This window comes from Callithrix jacchus, chromosome 10 (genome assembly GCF_049354715.1).
Source record: "Callithrix jacchus isolate 240 chromosome 10, calJac240_pri, whole genome shotgun sequence".
NCBI classification, from domain to species: Eukaryota; Metazoa; Chordata; class Mammalia; order Primates; family Cebidae; genus Callithrix; species Callithrix jacchus.
Genome location: NC_133511.1, coordinates 56294792 through 56321675, shown reverse-complemented (window position 1 = coordinate 56321675; position 26884 = coordinate 56294792). Strand labels below are relative to the sequence as shown.

At 35.9% G+C, this 26884-nt stretch overlaps 1 protein-coding gene across 47 annotated transcripts in view; it reads right to left on the bottom strand.

Annotated features, from left to right (window-relative positions):
• Positions 1-26884, bottom strand: part of DLG2 (discs large MAGUK scaffold protein 2) — a 2299762-nt gene that overhangs the window by 583953 nt on the left and 1688925 nt on the right. For all 47 annotated transcript variants that reach the window (XM_078340083.1, XM_078340084.1, XM_054241373.2 and 44 more), the window contains one exon: positions 18632-18801. In XM_078340083.1, the coding sequence (XP_078196209.1) occupies positions 18632-18801 (170 nt within the window). The remainder of the gene's footprint in view (positions 1-18631; positions 18802-26884) is intronic.

Genomic DNA, 26884 nt, shown 5'->3' with positions numbered 1-26884 from the left:
CTGTATATCCAATTCTGTGTATTGTTACTTAGGTGGGATACTGCCAAAATTATAGAAATTTGTAGAGAAAAATTTTTTACAGCAAAATAAAGGGATTAAAAACAATGATGAATCAAGAATGGCTAATGAACTAGGGGTCTTAGCCTAAAAGAGAGAGTCCTCAAAGAAGACTTGACAGTGGCTTAGAAATGTCTGAAGGGCTGTCTTGTGAAGAGTTGTCCACTGTAGCCATAGAGAGCAGAAACAAGATTAATGGACAGTTTTAGAGTAATTCTAACTTTCAGTTCAATTATAGAAAAAAAAAAACCTAAAAAACAATGATTGGAGCAGTTTCCGAAGTGTGCAGCTACCACTAGTATTAGAAACTTTCTCTCCAGAGTATTAAAGCAGAAATTGAAGCTTTGGTCAAGGTTTCCTTGCAGAAGCCTGGGCATATATTTATAGTACTGTCACATTTTGCACACTATACTGTGACCACTATTTCCACTGAGGGCATATCATGTTTCTATATCCAAGTTTTAGTCTTGTCCTCAGAGGACAATTAATGTTTCAATTAATGTTTAGTTAAATATTAGGTTGGTGCAAAAGAAATTGTGCTTTTTGCTGTTAAATGTAATGAGTAATATATATAAATGAATTTGTGTACTGCAACAGATCAGAATATTTGACATATTAGAATTCTTGCACATTAAAATTATAATTTTAAAAATTGCTACCACATTCAGTTGATTCATATAAATGGTATTATGAATAATAAAATTTTCATTTTGACTCTACTACTACTGAAATCTCAATGACTATTTTTAGGTCCCTGGGAAGCAACTATTGAACTGTTGCTTCATGTGACTAATGGCTTGTACTCAGCAAATCAGATGTATATACCTTCATTTACCACAATAAGGCACTGACTCTTCCAGAAATGTGCCTAGTTTGTTTCCTGTGTTACTTTTTCTTAACTACTCTTTTTTCAGCCTTGACTAACAATTCTCCATCTTGCCTAATATAAATCTTTATTTTGCAATTTTCCAATTTACACTGAACTCAGTGGGATCTCATAACTAGATAACCCATAGAATTGCCCATGTTTAAAAATGCTTAAGTTGGCTTTTTAAAGGATATTAAAATAGATATCATTTTATTTCTTCTATTAAGTTTTCTGTATGCGATAAAGTACCCAAAGTACCTATCTACAATTGAGTTATGTTCAGAGACAAAGTCTATGTAGTGCAGGCTTTTGACTGACAGCTTAATGGCATTAGGAGTCGTGAATAAAATGTACTACAAGTTTTAATGTTATTGGATCTCAATGCTCCATTGAAGGACAAAAATTTAATGGACATTGGTCTGTGAGTTGAGGAACCAAAATGGATTTAGTTAGGGATCATGACTAGTTTAGCAGGAAGTCAGTGTCAGTCAGAGGAGGACTGAATTGTATCAGTCTAGGTGAATGCCAGTGTTCTAAGAAGATCCTTGGGAAAAAAACCAAAACTTCTTTATTTATTCTCATTCCTTTAATTTAGCATTTATAACTGCCTGACCTAATATGTTTTGGAAATAAAATATTTATTGAGTGAACAGATGATTATTTTATGCACATATTTCCTTTTAAAAAAGTAAACAAAAAGAAAAGCACTTGAAATTTAATTAGGCTCTGATACATACTCAATATTTCTAATGTTTAACAGTTAAGTTAAGCAAGGATTTCAACTTAGGTCCCAGCTCCAAATCCTAGTCTTTTCACTAAAATGCTTTGCTGATGTCCACAAATTTAAAAGATTTATGGTTATATTTACCACAGCAACGTTTTTTTAAAGCCTAAAAACAATTCCATGTAAATTACAACTCAAGGTAAATATTTACCTTCACAGGGTTTGTTGTATGAATGACAAAACTTTAAATGTTGAAGAAACAAAAGTACATCTAGTACATTGCAATTATTTAAATCTGAAAATTTTATTGTAAAAATAATTTTGACTTCAAAGATTTGTTCAAGGAGCCGCTGATCATATATTTTATGGAAAAAAATTATAGATTAGCTTTAAACAGTAAATAAGAAAACTGCGAAAAGAAACAGTGGCCAAATTATCCCCAAAGGGCACATAACAGGAGTGGCATCACTCATTAATTTCCAATAAAGATTTAGCAAATGTAATCAAGTGGTTACCTCTCTCATAATGTTGCATTATACAAAACAGTGGGAATTACAGTGGCAATATTTATAGTTTATTCTTTCATGATAAATAATTTGCTACACAATCTCAGGTGAGAGTTGTTTACAGACATCATTATGAATACTGACCAAATATTAGCTTAGAGAAAGAGCCTCCCAATTCACAAGCATATGTCTTATATTCAGAAATAATCAGAAATTAACAATATGCATGCATAAGAAATTCTACAGAAAAGTACCTGGGAACAAGGTGAATTTATCAAATGTGGTGTCCTTCATTTAATAATAATAATAATCATGTCAGATTTGTTCTTTGTGGACAGAGGGTGGTAATGTAGCTACAATTTACTTCCAAGAAGACTGTTTCCCTGGCTTAACACAAATAGTTCAGCATTTTCTTTCTTATTCTATATATTATATTCTTATAGAAGTTTGCACTATATATGTACTCAAGCAAATCTCCAAGAGAACAATTGTGGTAATTCATAGGGATTGAAAAAAATACCCCTAAAAGGAAAATGTAGTGTTTTGAGACCTCATGCCAAATAGTTAAATTTGTTATTTGTGTTTATTGAACAAACCACTGTTTAGCAAGGCCCTTCACCCAAAACAGGTTCACTAACCACCAGAAATTTAAGCCCAGGACATGAGCCTGAATAAAAAGTAAACTGTTTCCTGTATTCAGAAACATTTTTGAACATGCGTTAGAAAATGAATAAACATAATCATTTACTCCATGGCAAGAAATATGGGAAATGCATGATGCCCCTTGATACAGTAAATGGTTGGGTGCCAGTAATCAAACCAGTTGTACAAATCTTGTTTTTCGTTTCCCCTATTGTTCTGGTAAAATGCTTGGTCGTGATAGCTGAATTTCAGATAACTAAAAACTTCATTAACCCAAACATGCCCAAGTTATATGATTACATGACAGAAAATCCAACTTGTTAAAAAAAAAAAAAAAAACCACACATTGACAGAGTCATTCATGGACAGAGTGGGGAAGAAAAGAAGAATTTCAGTGCAGGCAGTCTCTGTACTGTTAAGAACAGTACAGTTAATTTTCAATTAAAATCTTAATTCATTCAGTGTTCACTGAGCATTTACATGCTCAATACAGACAGCTGTAGGCCTATCAATTAGTCAAATGACTAATTTCTAGAAATTTTCAGATGACTTCCTCACATCAAGATTGGATAGTCCACTTTGGACATGTTGGCATCAGAAAGAGAAAAAAATGGGCAGATGGAGGAGCAAGAACAGATCTGATAAAGGAAATGAATATGAGAAATAGAAAAGCTGGTAAAATTCACTTAAGTTAGATATTTGATAAATTCTTCATTTATAATATCAGATGCAAGTGAAGTTGATATTCAGACAAGCTGGACACAAAATCTGTCATGTAAGCTATAAAATAAAATTTAAAAAAATCAATAATTTAGAAGTTGTTTTTGATTAAGTAGACTGGTAAGCAATGTGTGAGATGCCTCCAATTTCTTGTAGAGACAATTTCTGTAAGGAGTGAAAAAAGGTAAGGTGCCAACACAGGGGCTTCACTCGTAAGGACTTGTCTCAGTTGAAAAATTGTGAGCTTCTGTCTCAGTCATTCCTTTTCTCCTTGCCATACTGCTTTGATGGTTATGGGCCCCCACTCATCTCTGCCTCAGTTCCTCCCATTTACTACCCAGAACTGGGTCACAGACTGGAGCTTGTACTTTCCTTTTAAGTGTCACTTAATGCTTCAAATCCAGCATTGGCCTGGGTAGACATCATTACATTAATGACTTAGGTGTTACAATTAGCAGTTTGTTTATCTCCTTCATTTGGGTTGTTGATATCTGTTCTTCCTCTGATAATAAAACAACTACAGAAAAGGAAGAAATAAAGCACTTCAGAAATTCTTAGAAATGAAAGATTGGTTCTGATTGGATCCATTGGTGATAGCTTTGTGGAGAAGGTAACACTGAATTGGTTCTTGGGGGATGGATACGATGTCATCAGATAGTGGTCACAATAGTAAGAGAAGACATTCAAAGGTGAGAATGGAATGAACAAAGCCTTAGAGGCAGGAAAGTATGGCCTATGTTTAAGATATGGTACACAGGTCAGCTCACTTGCATTAGGAGATGTGAACAAAACAATAAAGAAGGGAAAGCTGAAATCAAACTTTGTGGCTGGAGGAGAAAGATAACATAGAGTGCATAAAATGCTACTTACTGGCAATGAAAACCCCACTAGAGACTATTTTTTTTGCCAGGGGAGAATCATGAACAGTTCTGGATTTTTAGAAGATTGGTATAGAAGATATGTGTTGGTATGGAAAGGAGAGATTAGCAATGTAGTTTATTACAGTAGATCAGAAATCAAGAAGACAGGAACACCATAATAATGGCATTGGAGATTTTAAAGAGAGAATTAATTGCGTTGTAAGTGACTTTCAAAAGGTATGATGCCTGATTTAATAAGGCACCAAAGAAGAGAGGACCAAAAGGGAAAAAAGAACATCCAGGGCCTTTTCCTGTGGGTGACTAATACAATCATTTGTATAAATGGAGAGGTCAAAAGCTGGAGTAGGTCACACAGGTAAGGGGCAAATGGTGGAAATTGGAGCTAAAGAGACATCATAAGGTTAGGTTTCAATATGCTTCAAGATACTGCTGTACGTGGCATATACTGACACAGAGGCCTGAAGTAGGAAAACCAAAGAAAAAAACCTAAACGTATATGTACATTTTCATAAAGCATAGAGTTATATGACACATCATAACTCAGACCTGCTAGAAACAAATTTATATGGCGCTAAAGAAAAAAATATATCTGTGCATAACACAGAAGTGCATATACACACAACAGCAATATAATTTTATATATGTATGCATACATGCATACATAAGCCAAATACATATTGGTTCTACTTGAAATTGCTAAATATTAAAAATTTTTAATAAACAATCAATTCATTAATTCAACAAATATTCTAGTGCTTTAAAGGGACCTCCCCAAAATTTTTGCAATCTATCCATCCGACAAAGGTCTAATATCCAGAATCTACAAAGAACTTAAACAAATTTACAAGAAGAAAAACAAACAATCCCATTAAAAAGTGGGCAAAGGACATGAATAGACCCTTCTCAAGACATACATGTGGTAAACAAACATATGAAAGAAAGCTTAGCATCACTGATCATTAGAGAAATGCAAATTAAAACCACAATGAGATACCATCTTACACCAGTCAGAATGGCTATTACTAAAAAGTCAAAAAAAAAAAGAACAGATGCTGGAGAGGTTATGGAGAAAACTGAATGCTTTCACACTGTTGATGGGAGTGTAAATTAATTCAATCATTGTGGAAGATAGTGTGGAAATGGAATGCTTTTACACTGTGGGTGGGAGCATAAATTAGTTTAATCATTGTGGAAGACAGTCCTCAAAGACCTAAAGGCAGAAGTAACATTTGACTCAGCAATCCCCTTACGGGGTATATACCCAAAGAAGTATAAATAATTCTATCATAAAGATACATGCAGGTATACGTTCATTTCAGCACTATTCACAATGGCAAAGACAGGAAATGAACCTAAATGCCTATGAATGATGGATTGGATAAAGAAAATGTGATATATATATATATATATATATGTGTGTGTGTGTGTGTGTATATATACATATATACGTATATATATATACGTATATATGTATATATATATATACACACATACACACACCAAGGAATACTATGCAGCCACAAGAAAGAATGAGATCATATCCTTTGCAGGGACATGGATGGAATTGGAAGCCATTATCCTCAGCAAACTAATATAGAAACAGAAAACCTAATACAGCATGTTCTTACTTATAAATAGGAGCTGAACAATGAGAATACATGGACAATGGGGGAAAACAATACACACCGGGGCCTGGTGGAGGGTGAGTATGAGGAAGGAAGAGCATCAGACATCAGAAAGAAAAGCTATTGAATGCTGGGCTTAATACCCAGGTAATGGGATGAGCTGTATAGCAAACTACATGCACACATTTATCTATGTAACAAACCTTCACATCCTGCACATGTTCCCCTGAACTTAAAAGTTGAAGAAAAAAAAAGGACATGTCATAATATTTTATATTAAATATTATATTAAGTATGATCTAATCCTTTAGTACCTAATTATTAATGAGTTCTTTGCTGCTTTTCTTTATTTACCTTTCTGCCAAGTATGATAAGAATAAAAATATTATAATTATTTATTAAGAATTTACAATTCTTAGGGCAGGGCGTGGTGGCTCACACCTGTAATCCCAGCACTTTGGGAGGCCGAGGCGGGTGGATCACGAGGTCAAGAGATCAAGACCATCCTGGTCAACACTGTGAAACCCCATCTCTATTAAAAATACAAAAAATTAGCTGGGCATGGTGGCGTGTGCCTGTAATCCCAGCTACTCAGGAGGCTGAGGCAGGAGAATTGCCTGAACCCAGGAGGCGGAGGGTGCAGTGAGCCAAGATCGCGCCATTACACTCCAGCCTGGGTATCAAGAGCAAAACTATCTCAAAAAAAATAAAAAATAATAATAATTCTATGAATTACATATTTAGATTATAATCATTTTACTGAGGAGGAAAACGAGTCATAAAGAGGTTCATATATTTGTTTTAGGCTCACAGCTACTTAAAGATATTCAAGAACTTCTTCATTACATATGTGTATTCTTTAATGACTGAATTATGAGCATTATAAATGTTCATTGGTGTAGTGACTTGTACAGTTCGTGCATTTCATAGTTACCATTTTTTCTGTACAAAACATAAATTTACAATCTTTACTACATTCTCAGTTTACACTGATTCAGAGCTCTGTAATGGCAAAAAGCATTTATGGAAAAATCAAAACAGAGTTCAAAAGCATTTAAAAAATAATGGAGAAGAATTGCTAAAATTTGTCACTATGCAAGCTTAATCACTCTTTCAGTTTTTTTATTAATGAGCAAGGTGGCTAAAATAAAGCCACAAGCAAGACAATCTTTGGATATAAATTAATGAAACCGTGGCTTTAACACTTTTGGTTTTAGAACTTAGTTTTATTTATTTATTTTTTTATTGCATTTTAGGTTTTGTGGTACATGTGCAGAACATGCAAGACAGTTGCATAGGTATACACATGGCAGTGTGTTTTGCTGCCTTTCTCCCCTTCACCCACATTTGGCATTTCTCCCCAGGCTATCCCTCCCCAGCTCCTCCCCCCGCTGTCCCTCCCCTATTCTCCCCAATAGACCCCAGTGTTTAGTACTCCCTTCCCTGTGTCCATGTGTTCTTATTTTTCATCACCCGCCTATGAGTGAGAATATGCGGTATTTCATTTTCTGTTCTTGTGTCAGTTTGCTGAGAATGATGTGTTCCAGATTCAACCATGTCCCTTCAAACGACACGAACTCACCATTTTTGATTGCTGCATAATATTCCATGGTGTATATGTGCCACATTTTCCCAATCCAGTCTATCATCGATGGGCATTTGGCTTGGTTCCAGGTCTTTGCTATTGTAAACAGTGCTGCAATGAACATTCGTGTGCATGTGTCCTTATAGTAGAATGATTTATAGTTCTTTGGATATATACCCAGTAATGGGATTGCTGGGTCAAATGGAATTTCTATTTCTAAGGCCTTGAGGAATCGCCACACTGTCTTCCACAGTGGTTGAACTAATTGTAAATCAGCTGTATGACTCTTAAGCAATAGGAGTATCTTAAAATAAGCCATCTAATTTCTTCTGTAGGTTTAGGCTTCTTTGGCACAGGTCATAGAAACAAACAGTTCTGTACTTGTTTAATTATATTTTAATAAATTCTTGGAAGTTGTGATTTAATGTGTTCTAGGAAAGTCAATTCCAAGGCTTATAGTAAATCTACTTCCTGGAAACCATACTCACTTTAGATTTTCTTCCTTTACTTGACTTTTTGGTTGCTTGGCAATCCTAAATGGATTTGCCTAAAAATTTCTTTCTATATATAATTACCTATTCTTTTCCTCAATTGACTGCCCACATGCAGACACCCCAGGTGCTTGCAGTGACCAAATCTATAACCATGACATTAGAAAAGTTTTTCCCTATTTTAAGAAAAGGCATTCTAAGTTAGAATGAATATTACCCAAATATCCATTACTGAAACATATGGCTATAAATCACCAATTAGATGATTGATTCTGAGTGTTGAGAAGATTAGCTCTGCTATAAAGACAAAAATCACATATATCAAAAGTTATCTCAAATTAGTAATTGTTACAATAGATGGAATCAATACAGAGTATGAAATTGAAAAACTGTAAATTTAATTTGTCACAGATCACTGTTTCAAAGAATCTCTTAATATTTTATCTATAACATAGAAAGGAATAAATCTGTTTACCCTCTGTTCTGTGCAAAAACAAACACAATCCCCAAACTGAAAACAGTCTGGGCATGAATAATCTATAAAATCTACAGAATGGGTTTATTAAATGCATGAACTCTTTAAAAGAGCTGAAGTAGCCATATTCATTTTTTATATTAAGATTAATAAAAAGTTAAAAGTCAATTTAAAAATATTTTCCCAAACCCAGTTATTTCACAAAATATAGTGAAAAATCAGTATATTCATTTGGCAGGGTTTTTAGACAGATCCTCTCCAGTTCTGCTTCCTTAACATTTCCTTTTCAGATGCATCTGAGGTTTCTTACATGTCCAAAAGTGAATTTCTAATAATCTCTCCACAGAGAGTCTTTCATAGTATTTCGCACCTCACGAATGGCACCCCAACTAAAACACAGAACCTCATCTTTGAAATACCACCATCTATTTTATCAATAAATGATATCAACATAGCTCAAATCCATTCACTTTTTTCTCCTTCCTCCAAGTAACCCCTAACTGATCTCTGCTCTCACTTGTGTCCTCTTCAATTCATTTGCTTCATAGTAGCCAGAAAGATCTTCTAAAAATTACATATTTTATCATGTGTCACTCACGCTTAAATTTTTGCAATAATTTCCCATTGCATTTAAATATAATCACAAATCCTTAAATATGGCCAACAAATCTAAGCATGATCTGGACTTTGCTCATCTCAGCCACATCATTTCATGTAATTAATTGTTCTATTACTAGACTCCTAGAAGGTATCAAGATCTTTTCTTCACTGTAGCCATCATACTCACAAGCCTTGACTTCTGTCTGGGATGTTCTCCCTAGCTCTTTACCTGGCTAAATGTCTATTTTAATTTATATTTCAAGGCTTAGCTTAAGTGGTACTTGTTTACAGAAGTCTACTTTGATTCACGGTTTAATTGGCACTCCCTTAGCAATCTTTTACATTTATTCATAGTACTTTTCCCAATTTATATTATAGGTGTTTTCCCCACCAGACTATAATCTCCTTGAGAACAAGAACTATGTGGATTTTCTTTGTGAATCTCTATTGTCTGGTTCTGTTCCAGGTGCATAGTAAACAGCATGTATTTGTTGAATCATTGAAGGACTATATTAATGTATATCCAGATAACTCTGCATTAGATATATGTAATTGAATCTAGTTAGCTCAGTTGTCTAGACTGTTGATGCTTACTATATTGTACTCACGTGCTCAAGGAAGGGAAGATAAACTATGCACGTTAAGTTTTTTTTTGTTTGTCTGGTTGTTTTGTTTTTACTTAAGTTCTGGGATACATATACAGAATGTGCAGGTTTGTTACATAGGTATACATGTACCATGGTGGTTTGCTGCACCTATTAACCTGTCATCTAGGTTTTAAGCCTTGCATACATTACATGTTCGTCATAATGCTCTCCCTCCCCATTCCCCCAACCCCTGACAGGCCCTGGTGTGTGATGTTCCCTCCCTGTGCCCATGTGTTCTCATTGTTCAACTCCCACTTATGAGTGAGAACATGCTGTGTTTGGTTTTCTGTTCCTGTGTCAGTTTGCTGAAAATTTTAAATTATCTGGAGCATTTTGTCTATCCTGGTTATGATGAATCACATCTTCCCCTTTCTTTTTTTTTTAATTATACTTTAGGTTCTGGGGTACATGTGCAGAACATGCAGGATTGTTGCATGGGTACACACATGGCAAGGTGGTTTGCTGCCTTCATCCTCCCATCACCTGTATCTGGTATTTCCCCCCATGTATCCCTCCTCATCCTCCCCTCCCCCACTGTCCTTCCCCTAACTGCCCCCCCACCCACTGACTGCAGTGTGTGCTGTTCCCCTTCCTGTGTCCACGTGTTCTCATTGTTCAACACCCGCCTATGAGTGATAACATACAGTGTTCGATTTTCTGTTCTTGTGTCAGTTTGCTGAGATTCATCCATGTCCCTATAAGGGACATGAACTCATCATTTTTTATGGCTACATAGTACTCCATGATGTATATGTGCCACATTTTCTTTATCCAGTCTATTGATGATGAACACTTGGGTTGGTTCCAGCTCTTTGCTATTGTAAACAGTACCACAATGAACATACGTGTGCAAGTGTCTTTATTATAGAACAATTTAGAAGTCTCTGGGTATATACCCAGTAGTGGGATTGCTGGGTCAAATGGCATTTCTATTTCTAGATCCTCGAGGAATCACTACACTGTCTTCCATAATGGTGGAACTAATTTATACTCCCACCAACAGTGTAAAAGTGTTCCTATTTCTCCACATCCTCTCCAGCGTCTGTTGTCTACAGATTTTTTAATGATTGCCATTCTAACTGGCATGAGATGGTATCTCAATGTGATTTTGATTTGCATTTCTCTAAAAATCAGTAATGATGAGCATTTTTTCTTTTTTTTTGAGACGGAGTTTCACTCTTGTTACCCACGCTGGAGTGCAATGGCGTGATCTCGGCTCACCGCAACCTCCGCCTCCTAGGTTCAGGCAATTCTCCTGCCTCAGCCTCCCAAGTAGCTGGGATTACAGGCACGCGCCACCATGCCCAGCTGATTTTTTGTATTTTTAGTAGAGATGTCGTTTTACAGTATTGACCAGGATGGTCTTGATCTCTTGACCTCGTGATCCACCCGCCTTGGCCTCCCAAAGTGCTGGGATTACAGGCGTGAGCCACTGTGCTCGGACACATTTTTTCAAATGTTTGTTGTTCTTTCTTCTTTTGTAAAGTGTCTGTTCATATCTTTCACCTTCTTTTGAATATGTTTGTTTTTTTTTTCTTGTAAAACTGTTTAGTTCTTTGTAGATTCTGGATATTAGCCCTTTGTCAGATGAGTAGATTGCAAAAATATTTCCCCCCTCCTTAAAGAGGTCCTTTACATCCTTTGTTAGTTGTATTTCTAGGTATTTTATTCTCTTTGTAGCAATTGTGAATGGGAGTTCACTTGATTTGGCTCTCTGTTTGTCTGTTATTGGTGTATAAGAATGCTTGTGATTTCTGCCCATTGATTTTGTATCCCGAGACTTCGCTGAAGTTGTTTATCAGTGTAAGGAAATTTTGGGCTGCGACAATGGGATCTTCTAAATATACAATCATGTCATCTGCAAATAGAGACAATTTGGCTTCCTCTTTTCCTAATTGAATACTCTTTATTTATTTTTCTTGCCTGATTGCTCTGGCTAGAACTTCCAATACTATATTGAATAGGAGTGGTGAAAGAGGGAATCTTTGTCTTGTGCCAGATTTCAAAGTGAATGCTTCCAGTATTTGTCTATTTAGTATGATATTGGCTGTGTGTTTGTCATAAATAGCTTTTATCATTTTGTGATATGTACCATTGATACCTAGTTTATTGAGGGTTTTTAGCATAAAGTGTTGTTGAATTTTGTTAAAGGCCTTTTATGCATCTATTGAGATAATCATGTGGTTTTTGTCTTTGGTTCTCTATATGTGATGGATTACATTTAAAGACTTGTGTATGTTGAACCAGCCTTGTATCCTTGGGATGAAGCCTACTTGATCATAATGAATAAGATTTTTGATGTGCTGTTGCAATTGGTGTGCCAGTATTTTATTGAAGATTTTTGCATCAATGTTCATCATGAATATTGGCCTGAAGTTTTCTTTTTTCGTTGTGTCTCTGCCTGGTTTTGGTATCAGGATGATGTTGGTCTCAAAATAAGTTGGGGAGAATTCCCTCTTTCTGTATTGTTTGCAATAGTTTCAGAAAGAATGGTACCAGCTCCTCTTTGTACGTCTTGTAGAAATTGGCTGTAAACCCATCTGGACCTGGGCATTTTTTAGTTGATAGGCTATTAATTGCTGCCTCAACTTCAGCCCTTGTTATTGGTCTATTCAGGGATTCAGCTTCTTCCTGGTTTAGTTTTTGGAGAGTGCAAGTGTCTAGGAATTTATCAATTCCTTCCAGGTTTACTGGTTTGTATGCACAGAGTTGTTTGTAGTAATCGCTGATGGTAGCTTGTATTTCTGTGGGATCAGTGGTGGTGATGTTCCCTTTATTGTTTTTTATTGCATCTATTTGATTATTCTCTCTTTTCTTTCTTATTAGTCTGGCTAGCGGTCTATTTTGTTAATCTTTTCAAAAAACCAGCTCCTGGATTTGTTGAGTTTTTGAAAGATTTTCTGTGTCTCTATCTCCTTCAGTTCTGCTCTGATCTTAGTTATTTCTTGTCTTCTGCTTGCTTTTGAGTTTTTTTGATCTTACTCCTCTAACCTTTCAATTTTGATCATAGACCATTTTTTTTGCTCCTCAAGTGGGCATTTATTCCCTCTAGACACTGCTTTTTTTTTTTTTTACTCTTGAAGTACAGAATTTTATTTAGAAACTATTTAAAGTAGAAAAAAAAACCCTGTCAAGAAAGACCAGGTGGAAAATGGGTTCCCAATAAAATGGAATTTTAGGGCAACGAAAGTCTAAAAGGCCACAAAAGAGAAATAGCACCACTGTAATTTGAACAATGGCTGGTTACTTGCATTTTTTGGCATTGTTAGTCACTGAATCTGGGTTTTCCTCTGAATTCCACACAGAGCATGCAGTACACAACAATTTTATCACAAAACACTTGCTTTCTACACACATTTTAGGACAAGCTACCACCAGAAACAAATCAATACAAATACATCAGGGGCTGAACAATCTCAGTAGTGGGTGAGACACATTTTGCAGAATCCTGCCAAAAAAGGAACTGAATAGGCTGTGGGCAAAGCAAATCAGGGAGAGCTAAGAAATGAAATATTTTAAATATTAATAATTAATTCAGACACGGTACTGTATTTTCTGCAAAAGAAAATTAACATTTAGTAACACACTAATGAATTTTATCTCCAAAGAGATTAGTGCACTGGCAAAGTATTCGGATTACAGTGGAAAGCTGTGGACAGCAGTAGACACTGCTTTAAATATGTCCCAGAGATTCTGGTATGTTGTGTCTTTATTCCTGTGGGTTTAGAAGAACATCTTTATTTCTGCCTTCATTTCATTATTTATCCAGTCTACATTCAGGAGCCAGTTGTTCATTTCCTTGAAGTTGTGCAGTTCTGAGTTAGTTTCTTAATGCTGAGTTCTAATTTGATTACACTGTGGTCTGAGAGACTGTTTGTTATCATTTCCATTTTTCTGCATTTGCTGAGAAAAGATTTACTTCCAATTATGGGGTCGATTTTAGAGTAAGTGTGATGTGGTGCTGAGAAGAATGTGTATTCTGTGGATTTGGGGTTAAGAGTTCTATAAATGTCTATTAAGTTTGCTTGGTCCAGATCTGCATTCAAGTCCTGGATTTCCTTGTTGATTTCCTGTCTCATTGATCTGATTAATATCGATGGTGGAGTGTTAAAGTCTCCTACTATTATTGTGTGGGAGTCTAAGTCTCTTCATAGGTCATTAAGGACTTGCATTACGTATCTAGGTGCTCCTGTATTGGGTGCGTATATGTTTAGGATAGTTAGCTCTTCTTGTTGTACTGATCCTTTTGCCATTATGTAACACCCTTCTTTGTTTCTTTTGATCTTTGTTAAAGTCCATTTTATCAGAGACTAGAATTGCCACCACTGCTTTTTTTTTTTCTCTCCATTTGCTTGTTAAATCCTCTTTCATCCCTTTGAGTCTATGTGTCTCTTTGCACATGAGATGGGTTTCCTGAATACAGCACACTGATGGTTCTTGGCTTTTTATCCAATTTGCCAGTCTGTGTCTTTTGATTGGGGCATTTAGCCCATTTACATATAGGGTTAATATTGTTATGTGTGAATTTGATCCTGCCATTTTGTTACTGGCTGGATTTCTTGCCCATTAGTTGACTCAGTTTCTTCATTGCATTTGTGGTCTTTGCCATTTGATTGGTGTAATTTCTTCATTGTATCATTAATCTTCACCATTTAGTTTTTTTTTTTTTTGCAGTGGCTGGTACTAGTTTTTCCTTTCTGTGTTTAGTGCCTCCTTCAGGAGCTTTTGCAGGGAAGATCTGGTAGTGACAAAATCTCCCAGCAATTGCTTTCCCATGAAGGATTTCCTCTCTCCTTCACTTATGAAGCTTAGTTTTGCTGGATATGAAATTCTACATTGAAAATTCTTTTCTTTAAGGTTGTTGAATATTGGCCCCTACTCTCTTCTGGCTTGTAAGGTTTCTGCTGAGAGTTCCACTGTGAGTCTGATGTGCTTCCCCTTGTGGGTGACCTGACCTTTCTCTCTGGCTGCCCTTAGTATTTTTTCCTTCGGTTCAACCCTGGTGAACCTGACGATTATGTGCCTTAGGGTTGTCCTTCTATGGGAATATTGCTGTGGTGTTCTCTGTATTTCCTGTATTTGAATATTGGCCTGCCTCGCTAGTTTGGGGAAGTTTTCCTGGATAATATCCTGAAGAGTGTTTTTCAGCTTGGATTCATTCTGTCATCTTCCAGTACACCGATCAGTTATAGATTAGGTCTTTTCATGTAATCCCATATTTCTTGAAGGCTTTGTTCATTTCTTTTCACTCTTTGCACTCTTTTCTTGCCTACTCATTTTATTTCATTGATTTGATCTTCGATCTCTGATATCCTTTCTTCTGCTTGATCTATTTGGCTACTGAAACTTGTGTATGCTTCACGAAGTTCTTGGGCTGTGTTTTTCAGCTCCATCAAGTCATTTATAGTATTCTCTAAGTTGGTTATTCTAGTTAGCATTTCATCTAACCTTTTTTCAAGGTTTTTAGTTTCTCTGCATTGGGATAGAACATGTTTCTTTAACTCAGAGAAGTTTGTTATTACCCACCTTCTGAAGCCCATTTCTGTCAATTCATCAAATTCGTTCTCCATCCTGCTTTGTTCCCTTACTGGTGAGCAGTTGTGATATTGTGGTGGGGGAGAGATGGGTCCCCCTGCTGCACAAAGCCCAGCAGGCCAAAAAACTCTCATTCCAGAGTTAGGCACCCAGAAAGTCAGTTAGAGAGCAACCAGGAATGATCCAGCTCGGCAGGCCAAAGGGAAGCCAACATTGCAGAAGCCAGCCTAATTTTCCTGAGTAAATAAAAGACGTAGCAGCTCCACTGACTCTGTGGCAGCCCAGCAGCACTTCTGCAGGAAGTCAAAGGAAAGGCCGCCTCCCCAAGCAGCTATCTGAGATCAAAACTATATAAATACAAGATATGGGAAGAAACCAGCACAAGAAGAATAAAACCATCAAAAACATCTTCCTCCTTCTTCCACTGAAATCATGGCTCAAGCTCCATCACAGAGCTGAGTTCATTTTGTCTTGTATTAAAGGTAGTTGACTTTACCTGCTTCTCTCCCATTTAAACTTTCTAAGGACAGAGACTACATCTGATTTATCTTCACTCCAGAGTACATGAGAGTTTCCATCATATGAGTTAAACATTGGTAAGAATTCCCTTTACACATATTATAATTAAAAAATGAAAAATTATAAGGTGCCAAGTGAAGTCAAAACTGTTAGGTATCATCAGAGTTAGTGTAAAATCCAACTGAAGTCCTCAACTTACTCTGATTCAGCATTTGCTGTGTTTATGGTACTGGGAGAGGCATGAGGAATTTAAGCAATGACTAAAACAGTTTCTCTGTGAATCAATAAGCTTTATATAGAGAAATAAATCCCCATCAGTGACCTCTGGACAGTAACAGTAGAAAGAAGTATGACTGACTCAGCATAACCTCAACAGGCCCTATAGGCTAACCTTTTTCTACAGCGATTAGGCAAGAGCCTGCTTTTTAGGGATATAAAGTTATTTGCCACAGTTCCAACCTGGTTCTCCCCATCTCAGTAGACCAAGCTCACTTGTAACCTCATCAACTCCTCTAATACATGGTATACTTCCATTGGGTTATTGCCTAGTTATACCTAGTTGATTAGTGTACACTTCTCTCCATTTCCCCACTCCAGGTCCCACAGCAATTTCTGCCCCACTCCAGGGTCAAAGAAGAAAGCAGTTCAGACTAAAGCAAACCAGCTGTAGCCCTAGTGTCAAAAATTAAAAAAAAAATGTGTTCTTGATAATATTAAGTTTTACTCATCTGTAGCCTTTAAGTGCTCTGCTGAGCAGCTGGAGGTCATCTAGTTGCTCAGCTAGAAGAAGGTCTATAAATGGATGATGTTACTTTGCTGAGTGATTAAAATTAGTATTTGCCTTAGGGCTATGCTGAATAATTACAGTTAATTGAATTACAGAAATAGCTACATATAATACATATTTTTAATGGAAATAATGTGCATGAACATTTTGTTTGGCTTTAAAGCTCCTTGCAATATGATTTTAGTAAATGTGAGGGTTGAAAGTCTTTCATACCACTAGAGATTCTGGTATGAAAATGTCTCATTTTTTTTCCTTTTTTTCCCAGATTTAGTTCAATGATTTTAACACATTTGAATTTAACCCATGAGGATTCTCTGAATATTTTTATTACATTACCAAACAATTGTTACAAAATTTAAAACCATATGTACTAAATAATAGTACTGTGAACATGCATATGTAGCTAATATTTGTTGGTCAGTTAGTTTGTGCCAGGCCTTATTTTAAATACGTTTTGTGAATCAACTCATCTAATCCTCACAACATCTCTAGAAGCAAGTACTATTCTTATTTGCACTTTGTAGATGAGAAAATATGGCACAGAGAGGTTAAGTAATTTTCTCAAGGCCAAACAACAAGTGAGCTGCAGAGTCAGGGTACTAATCAAGGCACTCTGGGCTATGGCATCTGCATCTTAACCACCAGGCTATATTGCTCACCCTGTGCCAGCTACTCATAAACCCTATGGAGTGACACTACCATTATGATCCTCATTTAATAATGAAGGAGTGGGCCCAACCAAGATGACTCTTCTAGCAAGGCGTTGAACTACACTTTTAAACTCAGTCCAGACATCTTAAATACCACCCACTACTGCCTCCTAAGAAAAGGTGGTAGCTTTATTTTTTCAATCTCATATAGTATTAGAGATTAAAGAGATTCTGAAGAAATTAGAAATGATTTACTCAAAGAGTGCAGTGGTTATCTGGTCATAATCATCTAAAATATTTTTAAAATGTTAAGCTAATTACTAGATATTTTTTCCAAAAGTACTTAAATACTATTAAGTGACTATTTAATGTCATTGTTCTAAAGAACAGAGATCAAAATACTATTCTTAAAAATTCGTATGGGCCAGGTACAGTGGATCCCACCTGTAATCCCAGCACTTTGGAAGGCCAAAACAGGAGGATTGCTTAAGGCCAGGAGTTGAAGACCTGCTTGGGCAACAGAGCAAGGCTCTGTCTCTACCAAAGTAATAAATAACAATATTAATAATCATGTGTACTAGACATGCCTGTAGTCCCAGGTATTTGGGAGGCTGAGGTGGGAGGATCACTTGAGCCTAGGAGCTTGAGGCTTCAGTGAGTCATGATCCCACCACGGCACTCTAGCCTGGTTAACAGAGTGATACCCTTCCTCAAAACAAAACAAAACCCAAAACAAACAAAAATTAGTGTGCTAATTCATCTGTTTAGGCAACTCCACAGAGTAACTACAATGATCTCAAGAGATATGTGAACATTTAAAAAAATAAATTTTAATTTATTTTGGCTATTCCAAGTGTAAAATGTAGTATTGGGTACAGCACGTAAGAATATCATAAAACTTTAAACATATCACAACAGTATTATAAAAACATAATTGCTATATTAGTATAATTTTAATTCTTTTTATGTTAGTATTTTGCTAAACGAGAGGATTTGTCATTTGTCTCTGAAAAATTAGTATTAATTTGCTAGCTAAGTTATGATCCAGTAAGATTAAATATTTATAGAAAAATATAGGTGATTATTATTTTTGTTTATAAGGACATTCCTACATAACTCTCTCCTTTCCTTCTGATCTGAGTTCATATTTAGAGTATTGGTTTCCTTTACCCTTTGTAACCACTGTTGCAGGATTTTAAATATCTTGGTAAGCAATGAATGGCAGAGGATAGAGTTCATTACATGAGTATTGTGGCATAAACTTCAGCCAGATGGTTTGTCACTTGTGGCTTATTGTGAGTCAATTATATTTCTATTACCTTTAGGGCCTTTGAACAGTTTGATTTCCACAACGGTTTCCAAAATAGGTCGTCTTCTACGAACATACAGCCGAACGATAGACCCAGCTTCCTTGAGGGCTTCCACTGCTTTACTGTGGGAAACCTCTGACACATCAACCTCATTCACCCGCAAGATACAATCATTGACCCTGCAAGGAAGGAAAAGAGTCAAGATTCAGAAGTGCCAGCAGGATTTCTTAAAGAATATTATTATGATCATCTAACCTTAAGAACTGGGAAAGCAAAGAATCTAAGGAATTTTAAAATATTTAAATTTGGAAGGATACTTCAAATGAAGGAAATCTAGAAAATGTTAAATTCCTCAAGTGTTCTTAGCCTTCTTCCCAGCCACTTTTGACCACACTACTTGTCAGGTCCCATCCGAAACTCCAGTCCACTTTGACTGGGACTGCTTCATATGTGGCACACTTAGAAGGGCATGTATTTTAAGGCCTATGTCAGTTACATCATTATTTTAATTGGTTTGACTGACAATTACAATTTGAGTGGTTCTCAGAACTTGTTACCATGAACTATATAGACATAACAAATATAATTATTTAAAGACTCATTTTCTCAAATTTTTAATTTTCTAGTTAAAAAAGTAATAAGTAATCATTTTAAAATACAGGAAAAATACAAAAATGTAGAGAGAAGAAAAAATATACTTGACTCAATCACCTAAAATAAACTCCTTAAATCGGGCGCAGTGGCTCATGCCTGTAATCCCTGTACTTTGGAAGGCCAAGGTGGCTGGATAACCTGAGGTCAGGAGTGTGAGACCAGCCTGACCAATATGGTGAAACCTCATCTCTACTAAAAATACAAAAATTAGCTGGGCATGGTGGCATGTGCCTGTTGTTCCAGCTGCTTGGGAGCTGAGACAGGAGAATTGCTTGAACCCTGGGGGTGGAGGTTGCAATGAGCCAAGATCGCACCACTATACTCCAGCCTGGGAGTTAGAGTGAGACTCCATCTCAAAAAAAGAAAATAATAATAAAACTAAACTAAAATAAAATAAACCTGTTAGCTTTTTGGTAAATTATCTTCCAGTATTCCCCACTCTCCTCTCCACCTTAATTCATCTCATAATATTATAAATACTGAAACTCAGATTTACAAAGTTCAAGGAGAACCTCAGACAGTCCTGTTCCTAGGTGCTTACTTTGAAAACTAAGAACTGCAACAAATTCTGCATCAAGCTTTTCTCTTTTTTTTTTTCATTTTCACATATAAAGGAATAATCTGACATTTCCATAAACTTTTCCAGGTAGTTTAAAGTTATGTGGCCATCAACTCCAAATACCATTTATGTTCATAATAATTCATAATAACATTAATAATGGTTTACAGCATGAGGCTTGAGAGTACAAAAAATTTCTTTCCCTCCCTCTGCATATCCATTTGAGTGTCCCCAATCTCAGATCACCATGTTGCTCAGAGTCAAATATGAAGGGCCTTCCTTGCCTGACTTTTCCTTTCCTACCATCACACAGTCAGATCTACCTGCAAGTATTGTCTCAGTCCATCTTGATTTCTTCCTCTTCATTGTTACCACCCTGGTTGAAGCCAACATCATCTTTCACCTGAACTACCTCCACAAACGCCTACCCAGTCTTCTTGGATTCTCTCTTGTTACCTCTTAATCCATTCACTACACAGTGGCCAGCGTACAGTGAACATGGCTGGTTGCTTACTCAACTTCCATTCCCCACTTTCTCCTTCCAAACAGTGTCCAGTTTTCATCAGGGGATCTTTCCTTAGCAAGTATTTGTTGAATGAATGAAAGAATAAGTTTAATTATTGGATCCTCCATGTACTAAGTTTATAACCATAATTAATTTCCTTAGCCTCTCTAAGCCTCATCATATTCTCATCTGTAAGTTAGTTTTAATAGTAATATCTATCATGAAGCCTTCTGGGGAAGATTAAATGAGATAAAGCACATACAACCACTTAGTAAATACCCTGTTATGTAAAGGCCACCTAATCAATGTTATTGATAGCAGTGCAACATTTGTTGATTTATAATATTCTAGATTATTAGTTCCTCCCTATAACTTTGTGGAATAAGACTTATTATCTACATTATGGAAATGAGAAGACTTCTAAGTGATTAAGTCCTCTGTTTAAAACTGTCAGCCATTTGAGCAGAGACTGGATTTGATTTCAGGTCTTCCTATTTCAAAATTTGAGCTTTTCTCTCTTAGGGCCCATGAATAGTTTCATGCATGTTGTGTATATCAATAATTATTGATATAATGATGATGAATAGTTATGAATAGTTTCATGCATGTTGTGTATATCAATTCAAAATGATGACTATAATGGAAATATTATATGAAAAGTATGGCAAGAATTTCATCTGTTTTTACCTTTAACTTTCAATACCTGTTTAAGGAGGTGAGTTATAGGAACCCTTGCCTCGATAAGAACACAGAGCAGTCTCAAAATCTTGAGATGGAACATTTCACTTCCTAAGATTCTGTGATGTCATTTCATCATAACAGATGCTATGGCTTTAATAGGCTTACACATACATTTCCTCTCTGATTGACAAAAAAAAAAAAGGGGGAAACTACTAATTAAAATAGTTTTGAGAATGTAGGCATCATGGGTGCCAGCTGCCCTGCAGCAGCTGGTCTTTTGAGAGTGGGTAATTTTGCCACCTCATAATGCAAAACATAATGTTTACCATCACCCTATGCTCAGAATACTAATTATATCTTAAAACACCACTTTTCATAGAAGGGAGTGGCTGACATTAAAAAAAAATTCTGGAGGCTGTATCTATTTGAACTCTATTATTATTTTTTTCTTTTTATACAGTGGGATCCTTAATTGTCAATTGCTGGTGTGAGGAAATCATAGCCTAAATCAGATGTTTGTTCCTGAATATGTGGATCAAGTATGCAGCTTCAGTACTAGCAGTCAGGAGGCCTGGAATTGAATCCCAGCTCTTTACATCTGTGGGACCATGCTCAGGCCATTTTATCTTTTTGAACTTCAGTATCCCCTGAAAAGAGAGAGCATGTCCAGAGTCAGTGAGAGCAGTAACTGTACTGTGCAGAAGAGTACCCATAGCCGATGTGTGGAGATGTGTACATTGAAACATACCATAGATCTGAAAGTTCTTGCTATTGAGTGGATCAAAGATGTGCTCATGTTTGTTGAAATGTGAACAGTATGGAAATTAAACTTTTAAAGGACATACTATATGCAATATTAGGCAGTCATTTCACTTATTTGTGCTTATTTAAACAATTTATAAAGTATGAATCCCTATTTTATAGACAGTGGAATTTTACTGACAAGGTAAAAGTGCTGGTGAGGACAGGGACATAATTTCAACCTGGTTTTACTTTTTCTAGAGTTTCTACTGATACAAAGATACTGAGAGTTGATTGTTTTAATTATTTTTAATGGTGGTATTTGTAGGGGGAGGTGGGGCAGTTTACATTCAAATTCTCAAAATAGAGAGGAAAGTATGTCAGGCCAAACTAGGGCACTCAACTTCCCTTCCTCCCAATAACTTGAAATAGAATTTGGCTAGAGGGTCATAGCTATTTAAAATTAATTTGCTCTCTTTACCAGTAGATAACCTTTGTGAGTAAAACCACCACCTGTATTCATTTTGAAGCATATAAATACATAATTAGCTTCAAAGTCAAGAAATACTTTGTCACAGTAACAAACAAGAAGTACTTTGTCACAGCAACTTTTATCATATTTCTGAAGGACATTGTTTTATGAAGCCATGAGTTCAAGATCAGCCTAGTCAACAAAAGCATCTCTAAAAACAAAATTTTATTTACAAATACAGACTTACTCCCCACTCTCACTCTACCAATCTAATTAAGTTGATAATTTCACTCTTAGTGCTTGATGTTACACACATAAATCTACAGTATTCATCTGCAGCAATTTCATCTTGTGAACCAGAATTGTCTGTAATATCAATAGATTAATATTTTTTTCTAGAATTTCCTTTAGAAATCCTGGTGCATTTCCTTGCCAAAAATATCTTAGAAATAAAAAGGATAATCTATCATAAACTTGTATTCACAGAGTCACTTCTAAATTTTTCACTAAATCAAGTATTTTCTAACATGGCATAGCATCACTGAAAAGTAAAATAATACTTAGTGAATTATTTGTTCTACTTTGACAATATAAAGTAACAGGTAATATCTACTCTTTCAAGGTATAAAAATAGGTTCTGATGTAAGAATAAGATTTGTGATTTTATATGTTTTTAAGTATGTTAATTCATTTAAAATGACCACCAATTCACAGTAAGTGTTAAAATTTTTTTTAAAATCCCATACGTTATGCATAAAACACACTGGAAGGAAAGATAGCAGTTTTAGTTTGAGTCCTTTCTGGGTATGGAGATTATAAGAGCTTTAGAAAGCACATTACTACTTTTACGATTCTTTTAAATGTTTTATTTTGGATATCTATCACATCAGAGAACCTAAAAACATGGGCTTGGGACACTTGGTCACAGCCAGATACACCTGGGATCTCACCACAGCTCTAAAACTTGGGAGCTGTGTGACCAGAGACAAGTCACTTGACATCTCAAAGCCTCCGTTTCTTTATCTCCAAATAGGGATAATGAGATTGTTATTGATTGATTGTTATTGTTATTGAGAGAATACACGTGAAATACATAGCATGGTACCTGAAAAATAGTAAGCATAAAAAATGTGAGCTATCATTATGAAAAAGAGAACACCATTTGCATAAGAGAAGGTATAAAGAGACTATAGTGAAGGAAAAAATACGAAAGGGAGAGAAAGAAAGACTAAGTCAAGATGCTGAAAAGTTTTTAAAATTTTGTATAAGAAAGGGAGGAAGAGAAGATATGAATGGGATATTCAGGAAGAAAAAAAATTGTGCTTTTAAGCATGGTGTTGGTACAAAAACAGACACAAAGACTATTGGAACAGCGTAGAAATAATGCTGCACACCTACAGCAATTTGATTTTCAACAACACTGACAAAAACGAGCAATGGGGAAAGGACTCCCTATTAAATTAGTGGTGCTGAGATAACTGCATAGCCACATGCAGAAGACTGAAACTGGACCCCTTTCCTAAACAATCTATAAAAATTAACTCAAGATGGATTCAAGACTTAAATATAAAACCTAAAAATATAAAAACCCTGCAAGATAACCTAGGAAATAATAATTTGGACATAGGACTTGGCAAAGATTTCATTATGAAGATGCCAAAAACAATTACAACAAAAACAAAAATTGACAAATGGGACCTAACTAAACTAAAAGGCTTCTGCACAGCAAAAGAAACTACCAACAGAGTAAACAGACAACCTACAGAATGGGAGAAAATATTTGCAAGGTATTCATTAAACAAAGGTCTAATAACCAGAATCCATAAGGAACTTAAATTTACAAGCAAAAAAAAAATCACCATTTAAAAGTATATAAAGGACATGAACAAACACTTTTTAAAATTTATTTAGTTAGTTAAAACTATATTTTAAGTCCTGGGGTACATGTGCAGAATGTGCAGGTTTGTTAGATAGGCATACACATGCCATGCTGGTTTGCTGCATCCATCCGTCTGTCTGTCATCTACATTAGGTATTTCTCCTAATGTTATCCCACCCCAATCTCCCCACCCACTGCTATCTCTCCCTAGTCTCCCAAACCCCCAACAGGCCCCAGTGTATGATGTTCCCCTCCCTGTGTACATGTGCTCTCACTGTTCAACACCCACTTATGAGTTTGGTTTTCTGTGCTTATGTCAGTTTGCTGAGAATGATGATTTCCAGCTTCATCCATGTCACTGCAAAGGACATTAACTCATCCTTTTTATGGTTGCGTAGTATTCCATGGTGTATATGTGCCACATTTTCCTAATTTAGCCTATCTTTGATGGGCATTTGGGTTGGTTCCAACTCTTTGCTATTGTAAACAATGCCACAATAAACGTGTGTGTGTGCCTTTGTAATAGAATGTTTTATAATTTTTTGGATATATACCCAGAAATGGGATTGCTGGGTCAAATTATATTTCTATTTTGAGATCCTTGAGGTATCACCACACTGTCTTCCACAATGGTTGAACTAATTTACACTCCCACCAACACTGTAAAAGTGTTCCTATTTCTTCACAACCTCTCCAGCATCTGTTGTCTCCTGATTTTTTAAATGATCACCATTCTAACTGGCATGAGATGGTATCTCAGTGAGGTTTTGATTTGCATTTCTCTAATGACCCATGATGATGAGCTTTCTTTCATGTTTGTTAGCTGCATAAATGTCTTCTTTTGAAAAGTATCAAACAGACACTTTTTGAAAGAGGACATACACATGGTCAGCAACCATATGAAAAAGTGCTCAATAGTACTAATCATTAGAGAAATGCAAATCAAAATCACAATGAGATACCATCTCACACCAACCTGAATGACTGTTATTAAAAAGGCAAAAAATAACAGTTGTTGGCAAAGTTGTGAAGAAAAGGGAATGTTTATACATTGTTGGTGGGAATGTAAATTATTTCAGTCATTGTGGAAAGGAGTTTGGGGATTTCTCAAAGAACTTAAAACAAAATTACCATTCAACCTAGCAATCCCATTATTGGGTATTATATCCAAAGGAATATAAATTATTCTACCATGAAGACATATGCATGTATATATTCAACACAGCATTATTCACAATAGCAAAGACATAGACTCAATCTAAACGCCTAGCAACAGTAGACTAGATTTTAAAAAAATGTGGTACATATACACAATGGAAAACTATGCAGCCATAAAAAAGAATGAGATCACATCCTTTAGAGCAACACAGATGGAGTTGCAGACCTGGCCAGTATGATGAAATCCTGTCTCTACTAAAAATACAAAAAAATTAGCCAGAGATGGTGGCAGGCACCTGTAATCCCAGCTAATCAGGAGGCTGAGGCAGAAGAATCACTTGAACCTGGGAGGCAGAGGTTACAGTGAGCAGAAATTGTGCCACTGCATTCCAGCCTGGGCAATAAGAGGGAAACTCCATCTCAAAAAAAAAAAAAAAAAAAAAAAAAAGGTTAAAAAAGTAGATGTTAGGTCACAGTGCCTGAAACAACTTTGCAGTAGCTATTGGTTATCGAATAATGCCCCTAATTACCTTGCCCTTTATTGCTTCCATGAGTAGCACTCTCTTTCTTCAAATAAATGAACTAATTACAGACCAAAAGGCCATATCATGAAGAAACCTGATCAATGTTTAATGGGCCTCATGAAGTATAAAAAGGCACTCTAGTTAGGGAATAAGACTGCATACATTTAAAGATAACAATCAATAACTTAAAAAAAATCAGCAGAGACTCAACAGAAAAAGAAAACTTCAGGCCAATATCCACAATGAACATCCATGCAAAAATCTGCAATAAAATACTGGCAAACTGATTGCAACAGCACATCAAAAAGCTTATCCATTATGATCAAGTAGGCTTCATCCTGGGGATGCAAGGCTGGTTCAACATATGCAAGTCTATAAACATAATCCACCACATAAACAGAACCAAAGACAAAAACCACATGATTATCTCAATAGATTTAGAGAAAGCCTTTGAAAAAATTTATAGCCCTTTATGCTACAAACTCTCAATAAACTATGTATCGAAGGAACATATCTCAAAATAATAAAAGCTATTTATGACAAACCATTCATAGTGAATGGGCAAACACTGGAAGCATTCCCTTTGAAATCTGGCACTAGACAAGGATGCCCTCTGTCACAACTCTATTCAGTATAGTATGGGAAGTTCTAGCCAAAGCAATTAGGCAAGAAAAAAAAAATAAAGTGTATTCAATTAGGAAAGGAGGAAGTCAGATTTGTCTCTATTTGCAGAGGACATGACTGTATATTTAGAAGACCCCATTGTCTCAGCCCAAAATCTCCTTACACTGATAAGCAACTTCAGCAAAGTTTCAGGATATAAAATCATTGTGCAGAAATCACAAGCATTTCTATACAGCAATAACAGACTAACAGAGAGCCAAATCATGAGTAAACTCCCATTCACAATTGCTACAAAGAGAATAAAATACCTAGGTATACAACTAACAAAGGATGTAAAGGCCCTGGTCAAGGAGAACTACAAACCACTGCTCAAGAAAATAAGAGAGGACACAAACAGATGGAGAAACATTCCATGCTTATGGTTAGGAAGAATCAATATCATGAAAATGGCCATACTGCCCAAAG